Genomic DNA, 25,903 nt, shown 5'->3' with positions numbered 1-25,903 from the left:
CTACATGGAATTAAAGACATGCAACTGGAACTTAAATTTATCCAACACTTAAAAAATCTGTTGAAACAGTTATGAAACTGGTTTTCCTGCTATTTTGCTCCTTGTAGTTTGAGCATTGCAGAAACAGGCTTCTACCTTGCAAAAATATCTGAAACATTCAGCAGTCATTCCCAAACAAGTATGGAAAATTTGTCAAATTTTTGACAGTTTTTATAAACTGAATATCTAGGAAAAAAAATCAAATTTTAATGAAATGTTATCATTTAACTACTTAATTTTAAACCCAGTCTTTACAAAACTTCCAGCAACAAAACTGATGAATGATTTTAAAATAAAATTTCAGTTTGATGCCAGAATGTGAAACAATTTAGTTTTGAAAATCTCAATTATGTCATATCTGCAACATCAAGGCTTTCTTCTAAACTTTGTCAGTAAAAGGATTTGTCAAAACTACAGCATTTTCACTATCTATTTTCACCATCCATTTAAATTTAACAAATAGCCTGTTTCAACAAAGAAAATAACTCTTTCCAGATTCAGGGAGTTTCCACCAGTAGTTTCATATTTTATTTTCATTTCCTTTCCATTAAAAAGGTGGTAAAAAATAGACCAAGTATCGTTATTTAGATACTCTTTCTATCTTTAATTCTGGTGATGCTTAATGAAAGCTTGAGAAATCAGAAACTTTCTGACTCATGTTTGCCCTGAGGTGTCACTACTGGTAGGTGGTAGAAAAAGAAATTTCCCCAGCAATTATCAGTGCATTTCAATTTGCAGAGACCCCATTTTCGTTTTCCTCCAGTGTTGAAGTTTACAGCCCATTGAGTTAAAACTAACATGATTACATGTCTTTGTTTAACTATTGGCCAGAATGGACCATTGGATTGGATATTCTCGAACAGGTTTTGCTCCATGATGCCATTAGTTACAGTAGCCTACGCATCAGTAATATGATTACCTCAAAGTAGTTAGTTCCTTTTCTGTGTTTTGTCCTTCTGGTAGACTTTCTGGAGCAAGACATTTCCACAGGCTTCTATCACAAAATCCATGCTCCTGTGACTGGCAGAAAGTTCTTTTTGTGATTGATTCTTCTCATTTCTTATTTTTTAATTATAGTTATAGGGCAGTTCAATAATGCATGTTACTTAATATCGTCCTGTGACATTAAAAAATGTAAAAACTATTTGTATAAGCATCACTGATAGCAACCAGGTAATGAAAAAGGTAATGGAAAGATCTATGCAAAGAAAGCCATTTTCTGGACACACCAGTACTGTCATGTTAGCCCTAAAAAACAAGAACTCTGCTACATATTCTTCAGTATGATCTACTGGTATAGTGTCATAACTTGCAGTTTTCTTATAAACATTTCTGTTAAAAAGCCAAACAACCACAACTTGGGAAAAATCACAATTTTGAAACATGCAAAAGGAGTTCTTGTGTACAAAAGTGTGTGTTCATAATTTCTGGTCCTTAATGATAATATAGTTCTATTGACAGGTAAATGCCCTGTTCCTGTGTTGCATTTACTATCTTATCATGCATTTTAAAGACATTAAAGAAATTTACAAGGACATCATTCTTGGTGCAGGCAACTTAAAAAATCATCTCCACATCTAAGAAAATAAAGCAAAATACTAACTTAGCAAATATCATTGCTTCTGACTTGCCTTCCTGGTGTTTTACTTGTCCCAGAAACAGAGCTTTGCCCTCTTTGAAAGACTGTTTGCACTATCTGCTTTGTGAATTCCATGTTGCTCCCTCACCCATTCAGGGAGAAAAAACTGTCACATTAAAGGCGACCAAAACCCAGAAATACTCCACAACACCATAGACTGCCAGGTTTTCAGATTTCAGCATAAATTCTTTACCATCAGTGGCAAAAGCAAAAGTGGGTAAGACAGATCAATTCATCATAAAAATTACTTCCCTCAACTGTACTAGCAACTGCTCAAATAACATTATTTTTACTTACGTTTTAATGTGACAAAATTTCACCCGAACAGAAAATAAAGTCAGTCAGAAGAAATTCCATCTTGAAATGGCATAAAAGTTGAGACGTAAAAGTGCCACACAATGATGTCATTAATGTCCTGCCAGTGTTCCAGAGCTTCACCCTGTTCCCATTCAGCCCGGATCAGTCCATGGCAGATGGCAAGGCTGTGTTTCTACACCTGGGGCAGTTGATTCCAGGCATATTGGATGCCCCTCCAAGTGAAAGCAAACTGTGGCCTGCACTCTACAGCCAAAGGGATTGAAGAAAACCACGTTTGCAGTATCAGTTGCGGCATGCAGCTTGGCTGCCTTCGGCTCCAGCTCATATAATGGCCCTCCTTCATCCTCCTTTACTAAACAAGCTGACTTTCATGTCCATTTCTTCTTGTGTATAGGGGTGACTGGTACTGGCATGAGTTGGTCCTCTGGTTCAGCTGCAGTCTGTCGCAGAGGCTGGAGTAGCTGCAATACCTGTCGTGGGGGTTGGAGTAGCCCCAGGGCCTATTGCATTGCCGTCAGATCCAGAGATCTTCTCTTCCCATTGAGGGTACTGAATAGTGTTGACCAGGGCTTGGGAAGCATGGGCCAGGCCCCAGCACATTGCAGTGATCTGTGCCTCTCTGGAATTGCCAGTGTGACAGCATACTTCCAAATAATTTACTAGTTTTTCCAGATTCTGGACTTGTTCAGATGTGACATTCCAAAACACTGGAGCTGCCCACTGTCCTAGGCACTTGCCCATACTGTCCCACACCCTGCCACTCGTAACTATGCAGCCTCAGGGCAGATCTCTGGCTGGTATTCTTAAATAGTTGTTTAACCTTAAACAAGACCTGGAGCACATTCAGCAACATGCGGGTTCTTAGCGATAGGACCATGTGGATTTCAACATCCCAAGAATATCCAGAATTTTGAAAACTCTCAAATGCTGCTGTAATCAGCATGGCAGGGAAGAGGAAGATGATGGAAGATGTCTCCTCCATAGGTTGGTGTCTGAGGAGGGAAGGTTAAAGGTGTAATTATTAATAGTTTCTGATAGACAGCTCCCAAAGCACAGAGATGACGGCAATGCTGAGTACAAATACCAGATTAATCTCACAACCAGCATTCTATTGTATCGTAAGCCAGTGGTACAAAGTACAACAACATGATAACCTTAGCCCAGTTCCCATGGGTGATAAACAGAACAACAGGGAGCACATACTGCAAGTACAATATTACATGACGCAACTTTAAGAACAAGCACACCAACTTTGAGAGTGAATAAATCAACATTGTGACCAGCAACCATTAAACTAATGTAACAAGTGCTTATAACAAATCATTCTAGTCAGGTCTGTCATTATCTCAACCCACTGAGCCCCACAGCGCGTGCCACAAAGGTCTGTCATGGTTTAACCCCAGCCAGCAACCAAGTACCATGCTGCTCCTCACCCTCTCTCCCCCTCCCCTGGTGGGATGGGAAGGAGAATCAGGAAAAAGGTAAAACCCCTGGACTGAGATAAGAACAGGTTAACAATTGAAATAAAGCAAAATTGATGATGATGATGATGATGATGATGATGATGATGATGATGATGATGATACTACCTCCTCACTGGCAGAACATGGGAAACTGAAAAGGCCTTGACTGAGGGTAAGCACTACTTAGCAACAACAGAAACATCAGTGTGTTATCAACATTATTCTCATACTAAATCCAAAACACAGCACTGCATCAGCTTCTAGGAAGAAAATTAACTTTATCCCAGCTGAAGCCAGCACACAGGCTCCCGCACTTTGACAGCAGTTAGTTAGCAGGGACTGCACAACTGTCTGAAGATTTTTATGAAAATGTTTCAGCCTAGTACCACAACATGTACAAACAATGGAACTCCTGCCTATGTAACTGTGGGTTACTAATGCTAGCTGAAAATTTCCAATTTAATATGTTACAGATCCTGACATAACCAGCAGCAGATGCTGTCAACAAGAAGCTTGAGAGCAGAGGTAACAGCTATTTATGACGGAATTGTAGAAGTGCTTTTCAACTTATTGCTATAAGGAACATACATATCTGGCCAAAAGCTAGTCAGAGCACAGGGTATCCAGCCTGCTTTGGGGCCCCTTAGCGAGAATGTGCACCCAGACTTAACCCTCTGGAGTCACTGGTGTTTCTGCCAGAGCATGAATGATGCCCTAAAAATGCAAGTGTGCTCCTCTCTCTGATGATGAGATGTGTTCCTGGAAAGAGCTATGAGCTGACCTCTAGTAGATTTTAGCACCGACAAGTGCCATCTACAGGGAAGGCCCCAGAATTCAGAGGCAGAAGCTCTGCTTCATATTGAAGGGTATTCCCATGACTAGTGTGTTACACGTTTCCCCCCACTCCTGTTATTCAGCCATAGGGACTATCCTGCCTTCCCACTGCCACCTGTACATTGGGGTCCAGGAGCTGGGTTGGCAGAACAGGGATATCCTGGAAGTCTGGGGCCACTTGAAGGGAAAAGAGAGGATTAAACACTGAACGGAGACTTACAAAGTACCATCCAGCTTCCCCATGGTGAGAAGAAAAAGAGGGAGAGAGGGAGGATCTGCCAACACAGGGGATTTCAGATGGCTGCAGAGGGTGGCTTCTCTGCAGCCAAACTGAAAGTCTGCTTTGGCCAGAGGCAGGTAACAACAGGTGCCCCTCCAGTGTGGATCCAGAAGCTGCCCAAAGCCTGCAGCTTTGCACCACAGTTACTGATCCTGAGCAGGATGCGCGTAAGCACGGGCTTGCATGGCTATGCAGGTGTGCTGGCACACTGTACATGGAGGGGCTGGTGGGCACCTGCAGCAGAGGGTTCCTCTGTGGTCTCATAGCAGCTCTGCAGCCAGGGAAGGGGCAGAAAATGCTGCAGCCAAACACAAACCAGTCTCTACTGGCACTGTAGACTTCTTTAGAGGCTATAATATGGACAAAGTCAGCAACGGGCCTCAGGCTGCTATATCCAGCAAGCTTCAAATCCCTGACAAAAGGCAGAGTGGCGACAAGAGATTCTCAGCTAAAAGGCTTTGCACCATATATCTGCTTCAACTCTGTTCTTGGGAATCAATAGATTTACCAGCTTTTCATATTCACAGCCACAAAGCCACTGTATGCCTAGCAAACGCCAGCCAGAGACCTGCCACGGTGGAATTCTGGGGATCTGGAAAGTAAACCTTACAGAGGAGAGCTCCCAGCAGCCTTAACATGCAATGCCGCTGTTTTCAGCTGGACTGCAAATTTCTTGTGCCAGGACAACACTGTCCTTCTGAGTAAAAGCAATTCCTTTTTCCCATGTTAACCAGCGCCAGGTGTAACTACCAGTCTCTGCATAACTACCACTGCTGGAACTAAGAAAGGCAGAGAGGGACAAGAAAGGCTTCTCAGGAGCATGAGCACACAAGCATGTTGGCCCTGAAAGGACATGAATAGGAGAAGCAGATGATGGTCACGATTGCCATCTAATGGCCAGAAATCAGAAAATAGAGACTAGGGAGAGATGATAGGACTGCAAGGCAGTGATGAAGGAGGGTGATGAGGCAAGGGACTCACTTTAGGAGTGCAGGCTTAGGGCTGAGCCTTAGTGTGCTCCTGTTTCTAACTGGAAATTCAATTTGTAGGATTAGCATCAGAAAATGGCAAAGGGTGTTTAGATTTGACACAGAACTTGTTATTGAGCCCCGCAAATTATGTGAACAGCCAAATTGTGCTTATTGTCTAGTTACAAATTCCTTACTGCAGGAAACATTACAGACTTTCTATATACTTTTGGTTATTCTTCAGAAAGTAAGAAGTGGAGAAGAACAGAAAGAAGACTTGTTCCCATTTATAAGCATGCTGCAGACAATGCCCTTCCTTGGTTAAAAAGTACCAACTGCTCACCCCAGAAAATCTGTGCTTCTTTCCCAAGACCTTTCCAACGTGTTAGAAGATGAGGAAGAGTTTTCACCTGCAGAGTGCAGTGTTTCCCTAAAAATACAGCAGTATAAATGATCAACGATCTAAAAGGCACCCTCCCATTCTATGCAGAAGCTGTTTTTTGCTAAAGACAGCCTGTAAAAAATAATTATATTCTCTGAAAGAAGATGCCTTTAATAATGATCATGCTAAGCAGGGAAATTATGCTGTAAAGTTCATATATGCATTGCTGTAACAATCTAATTACAGTGACACTTTCTGGCAGCATATCTGTGTTTAACAAAGTGCATTAGATATTACATTTAGCATGTGAATAGACAGTGAGACTAATCATGTGCTTAAAGTCAAGTAAATTATTAAGTTCCTTTGTAGATCACTGTCATACTTAATATCCAAATTACTGCCAGGATTATTTTCTTAAAAAAAAAATATTCTTTGTTTCAAAAGAAATTCTAACAATTGTGAAACATATCTACTACCCTCAAGGAGTTTCTTTTCACTGGTTTACCTGGAGCACCAGCAGATTGCTGCTGTAGGTTTCTCAGAAGTGTTATGTTGAGATTAATACTTCTCTCTTTTTTTTTTTTTCTTAAATTGGAGGGGAGGAAAAACACTACAAATTTTCTTTTGAAAAGAAATATTACTCACAAATTATGGCATCTGTTCAACACAGTATATAGTTCAAATATGCAGCCTAAAAAACTTGGGAGCAATCCTTCAGGCAAATGGAATAAGTAAATACAGTCAAGAAAATAAAAGAAAAACACAATTGGCCTCCAGTAGGGCAATGAATTCCACCTCCACTTAAACTGCCATGATGTAATTTAGTAAGAATTCTGCTTGAACCAGATCTGCAATTTTGCACCTTGGATATGCGCATGTAACCACCCTGCTTAAGGAATTTGAACATCCAGCCACACACACCAAAAATCAACCATTTTATTTCTGGTAGCCCCACATCCACATCAGAGCCCTACATCCATTTCTTCCTGGTGTATCAAGTGGGGGGTGCATCTCCCTTAATTTTAATGAGTAAATTGGGCTTCAGTTATAGTCAACAGTGGGGAACAGATACTTCCGTAGAGGATTTATCTGACCAGCTGCAGATGCTTACCTTGATCTTAGGGTCTTTGCCCTTTGGACGTGGATATTTCCCTTTATGGCTGCATAGAGGGAGCCTAGATTGACTATTTTAACAACTGGCTTAAAGACAATAAATCCTAACCCTATCTTTAAGAGCTTTTATTTCAGGAAGTAATTGGCTTAGTATGCATGATACTTCTAAAAAAAAGGGGGGGGGGGGGGGCAGGGAGAAAAAAGGAAAAAAACCCCAACTCTTCTGCACTCTGTATTTCCCTTTCAGTTTCTTTCTCAGAACAGATGCGGGGAGCCATAAACGGCGGTTCAGCCAGCCTTGCTCAAAGCTCTGGGACAAGGTCATGCAGAGGTGGTGAATGAATGTACCATGAATTCAGCAGAGTGCTGCTGGCTGCTGGGATTCTGAAGGGGTTATGCAAGCAAAGAAAATGAAAAGAAGCAAGACTTTTTGCTTAGAAATTGAAAGAAATTGTGTTTGGTATTCCATAGCTTGGTATTTTTGCTTGACACTATTTTCAAGCATCACTGTACTTTCAAATGCAGTCTGGTATTATTGTTAGAAAACTAAGCAAGCAAGTAAGAACAGTTGTGCTGGCAACTATATGAACAGAGTGACAGACATGCCAGAAATTTTTCTGTGGGCAGAGAAGGAATCTGGCAGGTGTGCAAAGAAAAAGAAAATGGGGCAGTTAGGAATGTGTGAGAAAGCTTGGAGAAGAAGCAGGGGGTCAGACAAAGAGTGGCATCCGTGAGAAAAGATAAACTGTGTTTTGTTTTGTTTTATTTTATTTTGCACTAAAACACATATGTATATGCACATGAACAGGCACACATACACTCATAAAACTGCATGGCATGGCAATAGCTTCTTATATTGAAATTTTTGGCTTTTGATGGCCTGAAGAAGGTATATTGTGACCTCTAAAGTAAACTCAGGGTTCACTTTTTTTCTCATGGAACTGCAAGATGTAAAGAAACTCCTTTCAGGAGAAGCAGATTTCCATTGATCCTAGAATAATTGTACAAAACAGGAATGAACACAACAATATGCTGCTTTAAAAAAAATGAAGTTATGAAGTTCACAGTGCCTTATGAAGCATCACCTAACATTTAAGCAGGTGTGACTGGACTGGAGTAAGATGATGTGCTCCATATCCTGCCCTGGGAATCACTTACAGCCTTCACAAGATTAAATTTTCCCTGTAAGAATTAAACACTGTTTTCCAACATATGATGTTTTTTTCCTGCAGCAGGAACTGCCTGGATGACACCATGGGGCAGGTGTGCTAATCTTAACTGCAACTTCCATCAGGATGTGGAGCCTTTCAAGGATCTCACCAGCAGCAGGCTGTTCACCTGAGAGAGCAATTTCCCTCTATAGCTGGAGAGAAAAAATACAGGAATATATTTAGGCATTTGCCTTCATATTCTACCAGCACAGAGGGTTTAAGTATTTCATAACAGAACAATTCATTTCCTCTTTCTTTCAAACACCTCATTCCCCTGCGCTGCCAAATACACAGGAGAAAGTGTATTGTCCTCTAAGAGGCTATGAGTAAGCTTTAAAATATGGAAATATGTAAGCAAATATCTGTTGTTTCATCTGCCTTAATTATTGGCATCTGTTAATACGATCCTTTTTCAGACTGTGTACATTTCTGATCCATTCCCTTATCCATATGATCATTATAATACCAAGTAAACAGGTTTACATGCTGGAGCGTTTTGGGCCAGGTTTGCGCAGCAGCAGCTGCTCCTGTGGTTACTCAGCACCCTGTGGCTGCTGCACAGTGGCAGCCGCCTCCACTCTACCTGGGCTGGGGGTTCAGTGCCTTGGCTGAGGAGCAGAGCCGTGACGGACACCACAGAGCGCCTTCCCTCACAAAAAGAGGGCTGAAATTTGGTCCCACCTTTGGACCTCAGAGACGCAATCTCCCTCCTGTTAGTGATCCCTGCCACACGCTGCCATTTCAACTTTCATCCAAATGGAGAGAAGCCAACCCTTTGCCCCCAACTCAGAAAGCTGCTTGTGCCTAAAAATCACGGTCATTGCACCAACCCTAAGGCTCATCCTTTCCCTTAGCTGGAAGACCTGCTGGTGTCCAGGAGACAGTGTGGTGGGACAAAAGCCCCTTGCTGTGGCCAGCTGCCACAGCAGGGTGAGAAGCAACTGGTGGCTGCAGTGACAGAGGTGCCAGGGCTGGCAGAGGCGAGGGCGGGTGAGGGGGGGTGTGGTATGGCTGTGCACTGGGCTCAGCTGTGCTGCCAGCCACCCAGAAAGGCTTTGTTAATGTCAGACCTTGGCAACTGAGCCACAGAAAATGAACACAAGATCCTACTCCACTTCTGTGAGTGCTGTGAGTTTAGGTTAGGTTGGCCTCAGGGATGAGATGTGGAATGAAGAATTGTTTAAAAAACTTTAAAAATCAACAGAATGTGCATTGAAATGCTGCATGGAAAATCCTGCAGGGTAGTAGAGCTCTCTCCTGGCTTTTGATGCAGAGAAGTCTGCTGTTTCTCCCTCTTTTTTTCATGCTAAAAGGAGAATTACCCATAATTCTTCAATAGCAGAATTATCAATAATTGTGGAGCCACTACCACTCCTGAATGCTTGCAAGGGACCAGGTATAAGTCATAAAGAAGTATTTCCATTGAAGGACTGTTTCCAGTAAGATACAATTTGTGGCTCTTCATTTCACAAGGAAGGCTTCCACTAACATCACTGTGGTCTGCGTGGGAAGAGGATGTTCGGGGCAGGGGATCAGCATTAGCTCCATTGATGTATTTGTGCAAATTGTATTCGTTTCCACTCTGTAACACTGCACAGACTGTGAGCCAGGCTTACATCCTAAGTTTCATACTTCCTTCTGAGTAGCTAACAACTAAAACTATCAGATGATAACTTGATCCTGCCTTCCTACTGTATCCAGAGCCCTTAGTGAGCCCAGTGACTTACCTGGGAAATGCAGGAAAGGTAAGAATCTTAAGATCCCCATATATCCTATTTCATGTGGGAGGATCAGTCAACAGATCCCAGGTCAAGTTATCAGATCTGCTTAGTGTCTACTTTAAAGAGAATTAAGTACCCAAATATCTCTGAGAATCTGGGTAATTACGCGGCTACTAATAAATATGGGGTTCATTTCACCTAATGTGAGCTATTTAAAAGTTAAGTGGCTGCTGTAGGGTCGTCCTTTTATACTCTCCTACAGTCAAGAGGACAGCAGGAAGAGGCAACTCTGGGGAGTGGTTACTTTCCTTTATCCTCAACCTCTACCCTTAGATGGGATGAATCACCCAAGAGATGCAGTTGCACTGGCTGTGGGAAGGAGCCTGGGCTACAGCTGCATACTGGCTTTAGGTAGGATGACTCACACCCTCTGTGGTGCCTGCAAAAGCCGTTAGGGCAATCAGGGAGTGTCCATTATTTCTGCAAGACAGATTAAGGTTTCCAAGGCACTTCTGTTTTTTTGAAAAAGACTGCATCCTCCAAGCTGCTGATAAAAGTCCCTCTCTGAAAACATCTCTCACCTTGGTAGAGAACCAATTGTTGAATCTTCATTTTAGTAGACACGTTTTGTACGGGTTTCCCATCCTGGCCAGCCGTTCTCAGTTTGCTTACAGGAACATGACACAGAAGCGGTTTCAGGGGCCCGAGTGGAATCCGGATATTTTACAGCTATTGCTTTCTCCTTATCCAAAGAAAGAAATTGGATTGGCTTGAGTCCCTGTTGGCAATTCTTTATCGTGACATTATCTTCCACGTATTTAATTTTTTTTCTGAGGTTTGAAGTTAGGCTGTCAAGTCTATAATCCAGTGTTTTTCTGTATTCCACCATTTAAAAATGGGTATGGTCTTTAACCTTTCCTGCTTTTCAGAGACATCTCTTGTCTCTTCCACATTCTTTGAAGAACGGTCTATGCGTTATTACTTTGATTCGCTGCATAAATATTTTAAGCCAAATTTCACCAGAATGATTCAGCTTGAATACATTTATATCTCAGCCACACTGTCTCAGCCCATCTTCACTTAGCTTGAACTCCATTCCTGTCTTCATCTATCTAAATTAATGTGATTAAGTCCTTAGCACAGTTTACCTTTTGGCATCCAAAGGCACGAAGTGTTTTCTTATTTAGCTTACAATTTCTTAGGGGGGGGCTTCAGTTTTAGCCGCTCATATTTGCTCAGAAGTTTTTGTTTCAGGCACATGGGTGCTTCCTGCTCTGCCACATGTCACGTTAAAGCAGACAGGCCTCACCAACTAAATGAGGGAGTGATAGGTAATAAGACCAATAACCTCATGAGAAAAATCGTGGAGGTACAGCAATTACCTGGGAAATGGGAGAGCCTCTGGTTTCAAGCCAGGACCCTCCTTGCTCCCTGCACTCATGCTCATGCGATGTTCCCATCCCACTATGGTCTGGGTGAGGGGCACACATTAGATTTAAGATGCTCTACTGGGATTTTAAAGTAAGGTTTTAACCCCACAGAGGCTGAGAAGCTTTATCTACCTGGAGGTTGCCATATCTTAGCAAACCATGGTGCAAAGAGCAGGCACAGGCACACACTGCACCTCTGCTCTGCAAAGGGCCAGGGGATATCACGGGATAGGGGTGGGTGCTCAGGATCCCACTGAGCACCAATAGAAGGGGTGGGGGAATGGACTACCTGTGGCAAATGCCTCTGGTCCCTCCATAGTCAAAACCAGGAATCGTGATGACAAGCAGAGTGCATCTTCCCCTGCCCGCTTCTTGAGCTTCAGGACACGCGTGGCAGAGACATTAAGGCAGACTTGGTTTTTTCCCCTGCTTCAGCCTGCATACTCAAATGTTCAGTGAAGCATCGCCTATATTGGGCATCTGAATTATGGCAGACTGGAACTCATCCATCTAATTTGCTGATGTATTTGTAAAATCTCAGAGGAATATTGCTATTAAGCAACCACAAGAGTATTTTAATACATCATTTGCAAAGTGGCAGATTTATATAAACTATTTAAGATGCTGAGAGAAAAAATTATCCCAAATTCCCATTAATACCTAGTCATTTTACAGTGTCTCTTGAATTCTTGCCCAAAAGGCGGCTTGGGCCAAAAATGTGTGTCAGAAAATAATTAATTCATTCTCTGAGCGAGGCTTATCAGTCTTACTTTGTACTTCATTCTTTCTCCATTACCAGCACGTCCTTTATCTTTCATTTCTTTCCTTTGCCCATTAACTGAAAATATACAGTAGCTTTCTCTCCCAAAGCAAGTTTTTACTAGAAGTATCAAAAGTAGTCTCTTTTCCCCCCATTTCAGCTGATATTGAACCTCCTCAGCCCTCCTTACAGTCTAATAGGGGTAGTAGTGGGATAGCCACAAAACTGACCCATTTTGGCACCAAGCTACAGGACAAAGGTGAATACTAATGCAGATATTATCCATAGCATATCTTTGCTTGTGCAAAAGAAATAATGGATGCTTTTAAGATTTTACATTCAAGGCAAGTTACTATGGGCGCTGGGTGTAGATGGGCAATGACCAAGATTAATAAGCATAAATGACTTCTTATGGTGTCTGACTTCATGTTATCTTTCCTTGATTCCAAGAGGGGCTTTGGATGCTAGAAAGACTTACAGATTCAATGGCTGAAATAAAAAGAGCAGTCCCATAGTGACTTCTTTGTCTGTGGCTAGTTCCAGATATAAAAGGAAAAGGCTAATCAGACTGCTGAGCTCCAAAATACTGCTCAAAGCATTTCATAATGGCATAAGATAACTCATTTTGAGTAATGCATTCATAAATGCATTAATATGTACGTGTACAACTCCACTTGGCCTTACCTCAGCAAAATAGTATCCCCTGCAAATATTCACTTGCTTGCTCTCTATTTCACGGCGTTCTTTCTTTTCTCCCTAATGATGTTTTGCTTAGTAGTCATTAAAAGCATGATTTTAGGGCAGGTAAAAAGCAAATGCAGATGTATGCAAGGAGAGAGGACTGGTTTGAACTGCTTTGGGAGTTCTTGTCACAAGATATTGAGGGGAAAAGCTTGGTAAGACTCACGAAGAAGGTTATGAAGCAAATGTACAGTTATGTTCTTCCATTCTCCTGAAGGAACATAAAGCTTCACGCTTCACTCCAAAGGACAGTGGGGTTCCCACATCAATAATGGATGTGGAAGCATCCATATGGCAGTCTTTGTACAGATCCTTGCAGTTCTCCTACGTGGATCACTTATTGTACTTAGACCTGAATATTTACCTCCAGCCTGGTTTTTCCCATTTCTAATCTACGGCACCATTTCTGCCTCGCTGTCTGAATTCTGAGTCCCCGCAAGAGATCCCTCCCATAGATTTTTAAAAAATAAAGTAGTTACTGATTCTTTTTTATCCTCTGCTCTACTAGCCCTCATATTCTAATGTGTCAGGAAGCAACATCTTACTGTTTTCCAGAAGCAATACTAACACATCATAGAGTATTTTCTAAGAATATGTTAAAACTCCAATTATAATTCAGCTAATGAACCCATACAAACCTTCAATTAAATAAAACATATGCAGTGCTCTCTACCCAGTGAAGTACTTGCCCAGCAGTTGACTGTAATGAGATCATGTGGATTCCCAGCAGATCTGCTTCTTCAAAGCTTTTGGGGTGACTTACTGACCTACAATATTGCAAATTAAATTGATAACAAGTGAGTGTCCCTCTCTCTGACTGCAGGTTCCCCACCGTTGGGTCCCTCATTCTTGCCAAGAACAGGAAACTGAAAAGCCTCAGAGTTTCCTCTTGGATAATTCCCTTCACACTCCTTGCTCTCTCTTTCTCTCTGCCATGAGAAAGGAAAAAAATCCATAAATGGTAGGGTTTTGATATTTTTTAGTTTTGTTATTATCTTTATTGGTTTTTATTTTAAAAAATGGACAAAACTAGTCTCCAAAGTCTTTGTTTCACCTTCAAAATAAATTAATCTTATTTTCCATGTATTGTGTAAACATCTGTCAGCAAATGCAAAGAAAGTTATTTATGAAGCACATAACCATGGACTTGGAATCCCATATACTGTAGATGATTAGAGGATGCTGAAGCAATTGTGCCCTGTAGTATGGGTTGAAGAAAGAAATTTGACCAAACACCAACAAAATATTTTGTTTCTCGTCGAAGTATTTTACAGATTCATTCAGGCAGCCAACAGAATATCCCCCCGCTGCTATTAATAGAGTCGCAGTCTTATTTTTCTGATAACCTCATATTACTCTGGGAGAGGATATATAATTTCAAATTCCTCATATTAGGGAATTCTAGAAAAGGAGCATACTACCTAATTATCAGCAGTATTCCCTTAATGCTCAAAGCCTTACTCATGGCAGTGTGTTGGAGTTGCAAATGCTGAACAAAATGATGGGTTTAGACTCACTGCAGGAATTGGAGCAGCTGTTTTGCTCACCAGCAAGTGATAAATGATGCTCTTGCTAGGACTCTGGCCAAGCATCAGCAGGAGAGTCTCTTTAGACCAATGTAAAGCATTACTCACTTAACAAGAAAACCACCCTGTATTTACAGAGTCATAATCCCTTACTGCCTTGAAGAATTTGAAGCAAATTTGAGATTTTCCAACTTTGTAGCAAAGATGATGATAGTAGTAAACCTCGTATGAACATGAAGTTTGAGCATGAACATTGTGTGTTCTATATTTCAGTTCAGTATCATCTTTTAATGGGTGAAAATTTGTAGCAAGGTGGATGGTCCTGGGGTGCAGATGGGAGAGCTGAGCAGACTGTGGGCTGTGCTTCCGTCATGCAAACGGCAGCACAGACCGCAACCCTCAGTGCTCAGGAGGGATGGGATGCTACGGGATGATGACTCTTTTCAAGAAGTCCATTTTGGCTAAGGAGCCTGAATTTGTCCTTTTAAATAATTTTTCCTGTGTCAGTAATCTGTTCAAATAGCAATGATTCTCCATTGCTCTTGCTTGGTAAAAGGTAAAAGATGTTAATCTGAATCATCCTCAGGCTAAGAAACAACTAAAACCACTGTGTCAATATAACATAATGTAATATAATATTATATATACACACTATAATATTATAATATTATATCACATTATAAAGTTTAATATTATATTACACTGCACATTTGTATTGTATATCATATATATTATATATCCTACATATCCTACATTATACATTACATATTATATATGTTATCTATGTCTTATATATGTATGTGTAGTAGGTACATATACATATATCTGTAAGGATTATCATCACCACAATCTCTGGCCACATTTTCACAGAAATGGTGGAAAAAATCACATTTTTGAAGAGCCAGGTTTCCTAGTGTGTGCAGGCCGTGGTCCGACCAGGCCCTAAGGGATTCCAAAGTGATTTCATTTCTAGGTCTTCAATAAACTTGGTCAAGAGTGAGGCAGTGGATGCTCAAAGCTGCTACGGCTTACGTGTCTATTTCAGGAAACGCATGTATCTTTCCTGCTGAAGCTGCCTTTCAGTATCTAAAGCTTGTGTTTCCTTGGCAATCACCAGTAAAAATTTGATCCCTACAATTTATGTATATACAATTGTATTTCTGCCCAATAAGCCAGTGTGGGAGGACTAGCAGCGGTGGATATGTTGTGAAGTTTATCGGGAAAAAATTGCCCCTTATGGAACTCTTGAGTGCGTTTAAACCAAGCGAGTAACATCTACGTTCAGCACGTCTTGCAGAAACAGGCAGGAAATTTTTGACCTAGCACATGGCTCCCTCCAACTGTCCCGGGCAGGAGTGGCTTCATTTGAGACCTGCAGTCTTGGAATATCTCAGCTGCGGATTACAAAATCTCACAAGTGCAGGATTAAAAGCGTGTGTCAATACAAACCGCAGCCCACGGGTGGCAGCAGTTCGTTACCAGTGGACAAAACGCTGTTGGAACGTGGGGTCTGCACGCATGGGTGATTTATGGGGAGAGAACCAACCTTCACATCCAGTTCAGTCTACAGGGCTGCTCCTGTTTCTCATCCCGTAATTCCGATTTTATGAAGACCGCAGCTGTGAACTAAAACGTATAGTACAAGTGTAGGAGACTAATCAGCAGAAAAGGCTACACGTGGAAGTTGAGATGTGTTACCTTTGGGAAGTTTGATACTATTTCCAGTTTCACATCCATTCTGTTTCAGGCACATTGACTAACTGCAACAAAAGGAAGCTGGGCTTAATCCCATCCTTATTAATATCAGTAGCAAATCACCCATGGACTGAAAAACTGGAATCTGTGTATTTCTGCTCTTTCTGCTCCTGTGTGATAGTTTGCATTCAGGTGCAAAGAAGCTGTACACCTCTCCGCAGAAATGAGCTCTGCCTGCCTGCCTGCTTGCAGTGACAAGCTTTGGCAATAATCCCACTACATCAATATGTATTAGTGTTACTGTTGTTGTTTTTCCTGTGCACGTGTGCAGTAACTTCCTACCAACTTTAAAACATGCCAGGGAATGCTTTTGTTTCTGTTAGACATAAACAAACCTGTCCCTAGCGATGATGAGCAATAGAGATGACACTTGAGGAAGCAGCTGCCACAGACCCTGCTACCACCAGAAACTCTGAGTGACTCTGAGAGGTCCTCTTCCTGCAAGGGAAAATGGACCCTGCTCCACCTGTCCCTGCCACTACTTTTACTGACAGCGACCATGTCCTTGGATGCATTTCTCTCTAAGCCTGATACTTTAAACACAAAAATCACAACTTGATCAGTCTTAAACCTCTAGCACTGGTCAATACCCTTCTGTGTGGAATAACCTGAACACTCCTACGGGTAAAGCAACGCCTTCCTATGCTTCCTGCCCGCCTGCCTTAATTGCCCCAGCAGTAATAGTAGTTAAAGTGACATTGTTTGAAAAAGTGAGACATAGAGAAGCCTGAGAAAATCCTAAATGCCTGCCAAGCACAGGCTCCTTTTCAACTCACACATCCTGCGTGTGTGACTTTGCTTCAACAGATGCCCATCCCAGTCCCCACCTCTGTTTGCACTCAGAGACTGTAACTCCCTTCCATCTTGAACGAGAAACATGAAGGGCAAAAGACTGGAAAGTTTTAGGAGCTCTATGGGTGCCAGGACAATCTTTTCTGTCACTTATAGTGGGGTGATGAAACCTGCACCCCACAAGAGCTGTGCCTTTCATCCTCAGGAAGGTAACCCCCCCAACAGGCACACTGCTAGTCCCTGACACCTGCAGAGCACACCAGAGGCAACTGAAATCCATGGCTGTAGCACTGACAAGAAGCACTTCTCCCTTACTTTTTGCAGACTGGCACTGTGAAAGAAGTGTTAAGTTTGAAGGACTGGATGTGCTTTACTCCAACAGCTCCATCCTTCACTCCTTACCCTGGTAAAAGTTCAAATGTCAAGGAGGTGAGTCAGGTTTTGAGCAGACCTCCTAGCCATTTCCACATCTGGTTGGTTGGCAAGCTTAATTTCTTCTTCTTTTTTTTTTTTTTCCTCACTAAAAATAAATTAAATTAAGAAGGGAGTAGTGGAGAAAAAAAATAAATAGATAAATTAGAGAGATAAACTCACTTTGAAAAATCTTGCCTGCCTCCAATCTTACAAGAGACAAAAGACAGTTGCATTTGTGTGTGTTTGGGGAGCTGAAAACACAAAGGAGCTTGATAGCTGAATACGCTTAAGTTGGTTTTAAAGCAAATGCCTCAGATATGGCCAGCAGCATTCAGCACAAGTGGTAAAATCCACCCAAGAAAATCAACACAAAGCAATAAACCTGGAGTGAGTTCCAAGTTGCTGCTAGTTTAAAGCCAGCGCAGAGATAGCTATATACAGAGCACGTGGCACAGGTGTGGTCTCAAGGGTAGTGCTATTTTCCAGGCTAAATAAATTAATTTTCTTGTATGCTCATGCATTGTAACTTATGCTACTCTTCTGTATCATGTCAAGTTATGTCATGAGAATGTCAGCTTTGGAGGGAGAGAATCCCACAGCTGGAATGACATAATTCCCCTAATTAATGATGTTAGCTACATTTTGTTGCTCTGCAACTCATCCACGAGTACAGTATGCAGTACGGGAATCCTGGGGTTGTTCACTGATGGGTATTTCCCTATCTCTATGCTTCTTCTTATGATCAAGTGGATTGGCAATCCCCAAAGGGACTGCCAAAGCCCATACAATAGCCTTGGCAGTTTGAAGCTATTAGTCTTTGTTTCATTCTGCCTGTTTACTCTGGTAATCCCTTTTCCAATGGAATTCAGGTAAGAATAGCCACCTTGTCTTTGGATTCGTTTGCATGTGGGGTAGAGACCACAGTATTTTTAATGTATATCTAGCTTTATCTTTGCATTGAAAGAAACTCATAATCAATGGTGACATAAAAATCCGGTCTCTCCATTTGCCTGAGATTTCTGTTTGTAATCTCTGTATACACCCATGCATGTGCCATATAATTACCAGTTTTACTTAGGAGAAGCATAACATTGAGAATCAAGGTGCTGCTGAGTTGCACTAGGAGAAATGATTCATCATGCTTTTGTGATGCATTATGCTGATGTCACTTGCACGCTTTCAAAACTATTTTCACTCATATAAATGAGAAGGAAGAAAAGTCACCACAAAATTCATAAAGTGATGAAAATTGTGAAAATTTGGCACAGAGATGCCTACTTTAGTCAGGAGGTGTGCTAGGGTATTGTTTTCACTTTTTTCAGGTAGTTTGTGAATCAGCCTCTGTTTCTAGAGATAGCTTTGAAACATAGTGTTTGCACATGGATTTGGTAGCAAGGTACTCCAGCCAAAACACGTCATTTGGACACTTTCAGTTCACAGACCTTTGCAAAATAACTCCTTCGTAAAATATGTAAGACAAATAACCAAAACCTTGGCGGTTCCCTGCAAATTTGAAGAAATCTTTCTGAAAGTTGGAAACATACTTCTCTTGCTTCTTTTCCACTTATTAAAAATTTCAGAACACGATGACAGTAAACTCTTAGCATCCCTCAAAAGCTGGCAACCACAGCTGAAGCCCTCCTCATCTTGTTTGCTTTGTTATTGACCTTACACAGGCAGCCTTCCTCTTGGACTGTCCAACAGCCTAGCTTCCAAACTGTTGCTTTGCAACAGCTTCCTGCGTGCATTAAAAGAAAAGGCCAACACTCTTTGATTGTTTACATATGGGTACAGGGAAGACAGAAAGCAGGGTCAGGCAGCCTGGTATGGGAGAGGAGCATCTGCTACTGAAGGATGCTTCCTCTGCAGCAGTCTGAGCTTCCCAGCCTGGCTTCTCCTCTCCCACAAGCACTGCTTTCTTAAAGTCATGACCTGTTGCGAAGTTCCCTTTGTCAAGCACAGTAAAAAAGGAAATGCCGCTACTTGTAAGTCAATTAGTGCCAGTATTTATCCAGCCAGGACAGGCATTTTGCAAAGTAAATGAAGGGGGTGGGTGGGAAGGCTCTCCTTTTAAACACATTGCTCCATGAATCAGTTACCCTTTTTTTTTAATTGCCAATAGCGTTTGGTGGCATGTGACACACCACAAATATTGTGATCTGACGTTTGAACAGTTGAACGCCCAAACCCTGATGTCACCACCAACACCCTTCTGCTGCTGGCAGGGAGGCAGCGCAGTGAGCAGCTACCCAAAGGGATTGTCCCTTCCCTTGCACTCTCAGGATCGCTGCCAGCTGTTTCCTCTAGCGGTATGTGGAGCGAGCGAATGCATTCTCTCTCAGAGAGTCAAGCATGTGAAAAGAAGATTTCACATGTGAAACTGAGACCTGGAAAACAATCACTTGGCTTCTCTTCCATTAATTTATTTTCCATATGATTGAGAAATTTACATACAGAGTTTATTTTTACCTTTACTAGTCATCTGATGTGCCTGGGATCCCATTATGAATAAGAAAGCTGAGATGGGAATTAATCTGGGGTGCTTTGTCACATAGACATTTCATGTTCCCCTAATTTTTATTTTATTTTTTTTTATATATAAATGCACAGACTCCATGGCAGAATTAGCATAAGGTGAGAAGATTTGTGCTCCTGATCATGTTTCAAAAGCCTCCAAGTAGACTTCAAGGAAAAGCCCCCTGAAGTGGATCTGAGACACAGACCCTTTCGCTGACATCTGTTAATATCTGATGAAGCCCCTGTTGCATGGCCTTCAGCATGTCTTTTATCATCACTTTTTCGCAAACAGGAGGGAGCAGTACACACTCACCTGGAAAAGGAGTGTTCACATTTTCTACATGGTTTCAAACACGGACATACAAATGAGACGCAAGACTATGGATAAGCACTTACTAACTTTTCTACAATGTGAATTTCCTAGAAGGCATGAAAGAACTTGCAGCCTTGCTCTAGTTCAACCCTCAGAGGTGTTAGCTGAAAACTATATTACCAGGGTCCAATTTCCTTCTTGCAAATGGGATCAGCAATGTGCTGAAAACTGCTCTCCTTTAACATGCAAATGACTGAGAGAGGCATGATTAGCAGGGTGCTATACCACCAAATATTTGTTGGCTGATTTTTTAAAAAATAATCGTGATAAGAAACTGCTGACACAAAACCCAATAAAGCAATAAAATAATGGAGCGGCTCATCAATACCCAAAATAAGAATTACTAAGCTAGCTATCCCTTCAGTCATGTGGCCTAGGACATTTATTGAGGATGTCAGTTCTGCCCCATCCAAGCACGCTTTGGAGTTTATTATCCCCAGAAGTTACTTGACATGGTGCGGTCTTGTATGAACATGTACCTTCCCCGCATTCTCCAAATAACAACAGAAGCAAACATAAAAGGACATGGAGATATGCTATTTTTGTAGCTATACCACTAATACAAAATCCTAGAAAGAGGATTTACTCTTACAGAAATTAGCCCATGTCCTGCCACCAGAATGCAACACCCTCATTTTCACTTCAGCGGAACAATAGTTTCTTCAAATATGTAGTAAAGTACAAACGACTTTTCTAAGATACTGTGACTATCTCAGTATTGATCCATCAGAAAGGAGAGACAGGAAGGCAGAGAAGCAGCAAAAGTGTAAATCTTTTATTTGTCTCCATCTCTCAGAACTATAATTATACTCAGCAAAGGGGCCTGGTCTGCAAGTAGTAGCAAAGCTCCATCTAAGGCAGTGGGTCACGCTGATTTAAGGGATCTGCGGCTCTGTCAGAAAATGAGCAGAGGCAAAAGAAGGCAGTACTGCTACAGGACAAATGGCTTCTGAAAAAGCAGACCCCAGTCCCCCAAACATTCACTGTTCTTTAATTTCAGGAGTGCATTGCCTGCGTTGAAGTCAGGGGAATACTGATATCCTCAGACACATGGGTAAGCGACTGCAGCAGCCACAGAAAACAATTCAAAAGAAATATGTAATTAACTTTAGTCTCGTTTAAAAGGCAAAAAAAAAAAAATCTTTGGCAAAACTGAAAAATCTGAAGCTGTAACATCACTGGGGATGCTGATGAACTAATCATCAGAGAAATTTCAGAATTCCTAGTTACCAGGTTCAATGCTCAAAAGCATCAAAGTGGTAAAAGGCCATAAACTCATTTTACAGAACTTGCTCAAAAGCTAGGAGAGTTAGCCAGTATCCAACACAGAGGATCCCTTGAGAACGCTTTTAATGATGTTATTATGAAAATCTGTGAATATTCCCAAACTATATGATATATTTCTTGTCATTTTTTTCCTAAGCAATTCCTTTGGCCTTCAGTCTCGCAGAGTGCCTGGATCACAGGAATACTTTTAGCTCACACCATTGCTCTGTTCGCCTCAATTATGGTGGTGCTCATGGACTAGAGGAGGAAACCAGACTTTATACACACCTCCAAACGTGAAGGAGCTCGGCTTTAGGAAGATTCTGGGCTGACTGGAAATCCTGGTTTGCTATTGTAGGTTTTATTGGGATCGCCATGGGGATGAGATTTTACCCCCTTGAAATTACAGCTCTGGAAATGCAATGAAAAATGGCCAGCCAAGGGAGGGGGGCCAGCCACAAAACTGAGGAAGCATCATCCGCAGGGAATTTCCTGAAATGTATTTACAGTTCTCCTTGTGTGTATTAATACCGTTTATGATTTGGGGTTTTTAATGCATCAGCAATCACCCTTGCACCAGACACCCTGCTTCAGGGCAGGGAGCAAGGAGCCACAGGCTCCATGGGGTCCATGCAGATGTCCCAGAGCTCCCAGGCGCCGGCTCCTGTCCCACCTCACACCTTGACAGCCAGCGTGGCCGCTCCCGGCGGGGCTGCTGACAAACAAAGGCGCAGATTTCCCCGGCTCCCTGTCATTCAGCCACGCGCACACGCACACATACACCCCCCTTCTCTCCGCCCGCCCCCCCTTCCCCGTGGCAGTTTTTTCACGGGAATAATTCCGTTTATTACCCGGCGATCTAGAGAGGGACCAGCCACCCGTGCCGTGCGCCCCCGGCTGCCCCCCCGCAGGCAGGGTGCAGGGTCAGGGCCGGCTGCTGCGCGGGGCGCGCTGCTTGAACCCCCCGAGCGAGCCCTTGGGGACATCTGGGGCGCTGCGGCCGGGACCCACGGCGGGCTCAGCCCCGGCCCTCCCCCGCACGGGCAGGGCCGCCGGGGCCGTGCGGGCGGTGCCCCCGCCGGGGCCGAGCCGCTGCCGGGAGCGGGCGGGGAGGCAGGGCCGGAGCTATTGTCTGCTGGGCCGGCACCGAAGCGTGGCCTGGCCCGGGGGCGGCGGGCTCGCTCAGCCCTGCGCAGCGGGGTTGCGGGGGCAGCCTAAGGGCTTTCTCTCCCTGCAGCAGGGTTGCAAGGGCAGCGGAGGAAGGGGGCTGTGGGGCGGGCAGCTCCCGGAGCTCTGAAGGGGCGAGGGTTTCGTCTTTTCCTTCTACATGCGGAAATCTCAGTAACGTAACCAGCGACCTGATACTGCCCGAGCGGGAGAGGGGCAGGCAGAGCTGCAGCCAAACCACCGCAAGCCCCGCGCCGGGCGCAGCCCGCGGCCACTGCGGAAGGTGCCCGGTGGCTGCGGCTGCCCCCGCCCGCCCGATCCTGCCCGCCCCGGCCGGCCCTGCCCTGCGCGGCCCCGCGGCGGCGGGGCAGGACGGGCGGGGTCCGGGGAGCCGGGGGCAGCGGCCGCCCCCCTCACCGGGCCGTCGCGGGGGTGCGGGCCGCCAGCCGCGGCCGGGGCGGGGACCGGCACCAGGCCGATCTTCGGCTTTAAGGGCGGGCGGGCGTGTGTGCCCGTGTGTGTCTGTAGCCGTGTGTGCGTGTGCGCGGGGGGGCGGCGGGCTGGGCGGTGGAGGGAGGGGAAGGAAGCCGGCAGAAAAAAAAAAAAAAAAAAAAAAGAGCGGAAAGCGGCAAAATGGTTAGCGGGTGACATCACCGTCATTTGCATAGGCGCGGGGATAAAACCGCCCCGCCAGCGAGCGCCCTTTATACTGGCGTGCGGAGCGGCGGCAGCACCGAGCGGCGGGGCTGAGCATCACCGCGCGGCAATACCGGTGGGTCCCGCCGCACCCCCCTCCCCTCCCTTCCCCCCCTCCCCCCTCCCTCCCCTCCCGGGTCCCCCAGCGCAGGCACTACGACCCCCTGCCCGGTACCCCTGCCGGGGAGGGACCGCGGGTAGAGCAGGGCGCGGGGCTATTGTCCGGGGGGGGGGAGGGGGCTATTGTCTGGGGGACGCACCGCTACAGGGCGGTGGCGTGCGAGCCGCAAGCCGGCTTTGTTGCTGTTCCAGGGCTTTATTTTTAAATTAATTTTCCCTTAATGAGTTAAAAACGCGGTCCGCGCCGGGCGCTTCCCTTCTATTGTACTCGGCTCCGCGCAGGGACTGGGAGTTGCCCCCGGCGGCGGCTGGCGGCGAGCTGCACCGCCTTTGATGGTGGATTAAATTAACGCTTTTTAAAACAACTTTTAAATATGCCGGGGATTAAGCGCGGTATTTTCGGCGTGCGCCGAGTTCCGGGCTCCCGCGGCGGCGGGTCCCCGCGCTGGGGGTGGGGGCGGGGGGCGCGGGCAGCCGGCGAGGGGGTGACGGTCTGTTCCTTGTGTGCGCAGAGTCACCTGCCAACATGTCCGACAAACCAGACATGGCTGAGATCGAGAAATTTGACAAGTCCAAATTGAAGAAGACAGAGACGCAAGAGAAAAACCCGCTGCCTTCAAAAGAAAGTGAGTGCGGGCACCGGCGGGGAGGGCGGGCGGGGGGAGGCGGGAGGAGACAAAGGGGCGGGGGGGGGGGGGGGAGCGGGGGGCGGGGGGTGCGGGGCTGCGGGGGGGGTGCAGGGCTGTGGCTGTGCCAGACAGCGAAAACCTGAACCCACCGCCTAGTAGCGCGGTATTTACAATTATTTACCTTTCTTTTTTGAGGTGGATATAGATAGATAGATACATTTTTACAAATCGTAGGAATTGTCGTGTGAATGCGTTTCAGCTTCTTGATCTTCATTTTTTTTTTCTCTCCTTTTCTGTTTTTTTTCCCCCTTTTTAGCAATTGAACAGGAGAAGCAAGCGGGTGAATCGTAATGAAATCAGCCCTTCCAAATTATGCACTGTACATTCCACAAGCATTGCCTTCTTATTTTACTTCTTTTAGCTGTTTAACTTTGTAAGATGCAAAGAGGTTGGATAAAGTTTAAAATGACTGTACTGCCCCTTTCACATCAAAAGAATAGAGAGAACTACTGACACTGAATGAAGGCGCTGCCTTTCCCTCTGCCTGTCTGGCTTTGGTCCTGGTGGCATGAAAGAGCTTGCATGTTGATGAAAGAAGAACTTGGGTGGGACTACAGTAAACTAGAGTAACACACGAATAAATGCAAAGCTGTACCAAGGTCCTGCGAGCTGTAAAATGCAGTTAATCGAGTGCCATTTTTTTTTTTGTTCAAATGATTTTAATTATTGGAATGCACAATTTTTTTAATATGCAAATAAAATGTTTTAAAATCTGGATGGTATTTATGTCCTCTATTTGGAGAACTGTATCAAAGGATACGAAGCATAAAAGCCGGTACTGAGACAATACGGGATACTATAAAACCTTTGGAGATGCCTCAATCACCATTCTCATTTTTTTCAATACGTGCTCTCACCAATAGATAAATTTGTGATCCTCGAAGCTAGCTTTTAGAAAAATTTCAGTAAAAAATTGCATGTCTTTAATTTGTTACCATGTGAGTATATCACTTTAAATATTTCTTCTTTAGTATTTAATGTAGAGATTGATAAAGGCAAAAAAATTTGGCGACATTTGTTGCTTTGCCCCACCCATAGCATAGCTCTTGTACTCAGAACCCTTCTGTTGCAGAGATTCAACCTCAGTTGTATAAATCTGTAATTGGTTTAGTTAATAATTAAGGCTTGTTCTGCTGATACAGTATATAAGGAAAATGTAACTTTTAAGTTCAAGATTTTTACTATATCAAAGCTATTTTAGTGGTTGGTGTCCCATGCAAATAACCATTTTAAGAAAATACTGTTCGTATTTTGAAGACTTTTAATCTGTTAATGGCTACTTGGTCCTACAAATTAGTATTAAAAGCTACACTTTCATTAATTCATAATTAACTGTTTGGTAGCAAAAATGTTACAGTAACAAAAAATTAAGATGATAAACCCTGTATGCAAATAGCAACACTCCACACCACTGCTTTACAGCAGTTCACTCAGGCCTGGGATGCTTTTTCGTTATTTTTCCTCAAATGACAGTGGGTAAAACCTGTGATCAGTAGGAGTTGACTTCAATTGTCATGTATTTCATCCACTACTCGCTGCACTTTAAAGTGAGTGAGTAACACTCTGGAAGAAATGCTGTCAGATAGCCTGTAGGAGGGTGGTGAGCATAGTTCTGCAGTGCTGTACTTTTATCTCAAGGGGTTGAGCCTATATTTGTTGTAGCCGGTTCCTATAAAGCAGATCAGTCCC

At 43.7% G+C, this 25,903-nt stretch overlaps 1 protein-coding gene and 1 long non-coding RNA gene across 3 annotated transcripts in view; one reads left to right on the top strand and one right to left on the bottom strand.

The window, feature by feature from the left end:
• Nucleotides 1-2,474: 2,474 nt before the first annotated feature.
• The window catches only part of LOC130144681 (uncharacterized), a 53,198-nt gene continuing 29,769 nt past the window's right edge, over nt 2,475-25,903 (bottom strand). For both annotated transcript variants that reach the window (XR_008820213.1, XR_008820212.1), the window contains exon 3: nt 2,475-2,988. This is a non-coding gene — a long non-coding RNA (uncharacterized LOC130144681). The remainder of the gene's footprint in view (nt 2,989-25,903) is intronic.
• Nucleotides 23,326-24,929, top strand: TMSB4X (thymosin beta 4 X-linked). The gene is made up of 3 exons (XM_056328714.1): nt 23,326-23,481; nt 24,038-24,151; nt 24,471-24,929. Exons 2-3 carry the CDS (start codon nt 24,052-24,054, stop codon nt 24,503-24,505), a joined length of 135 nt encoding a protein of 44 aa, XP_056184689.1. The 5' UTR covers nt 23,326-23,481; nt 24,038-24,051; the 3' UTR covers nt 24,506-24,929.

This window comes from Falco biarmicus, chromosome 2 (genome assembly GCF_023638135.1).
Source record: "Falco biarmicus isolate bFalBia1 chromosome 2, bFalBia1.pri, whole genome shotgun sequence".
In the NCBI taxonomy this organism is placed as follows: domain Eukaryota; kingdom Metazoa; phylum Chordata; class Aves; order Falconiformes; family Falconidae; genus Falco; species Falco biarmicus.
Note: the sequence above shows the minus strand (reverse complement) of the source record. Positions and strands in the feature narration are given on the sequence as shown.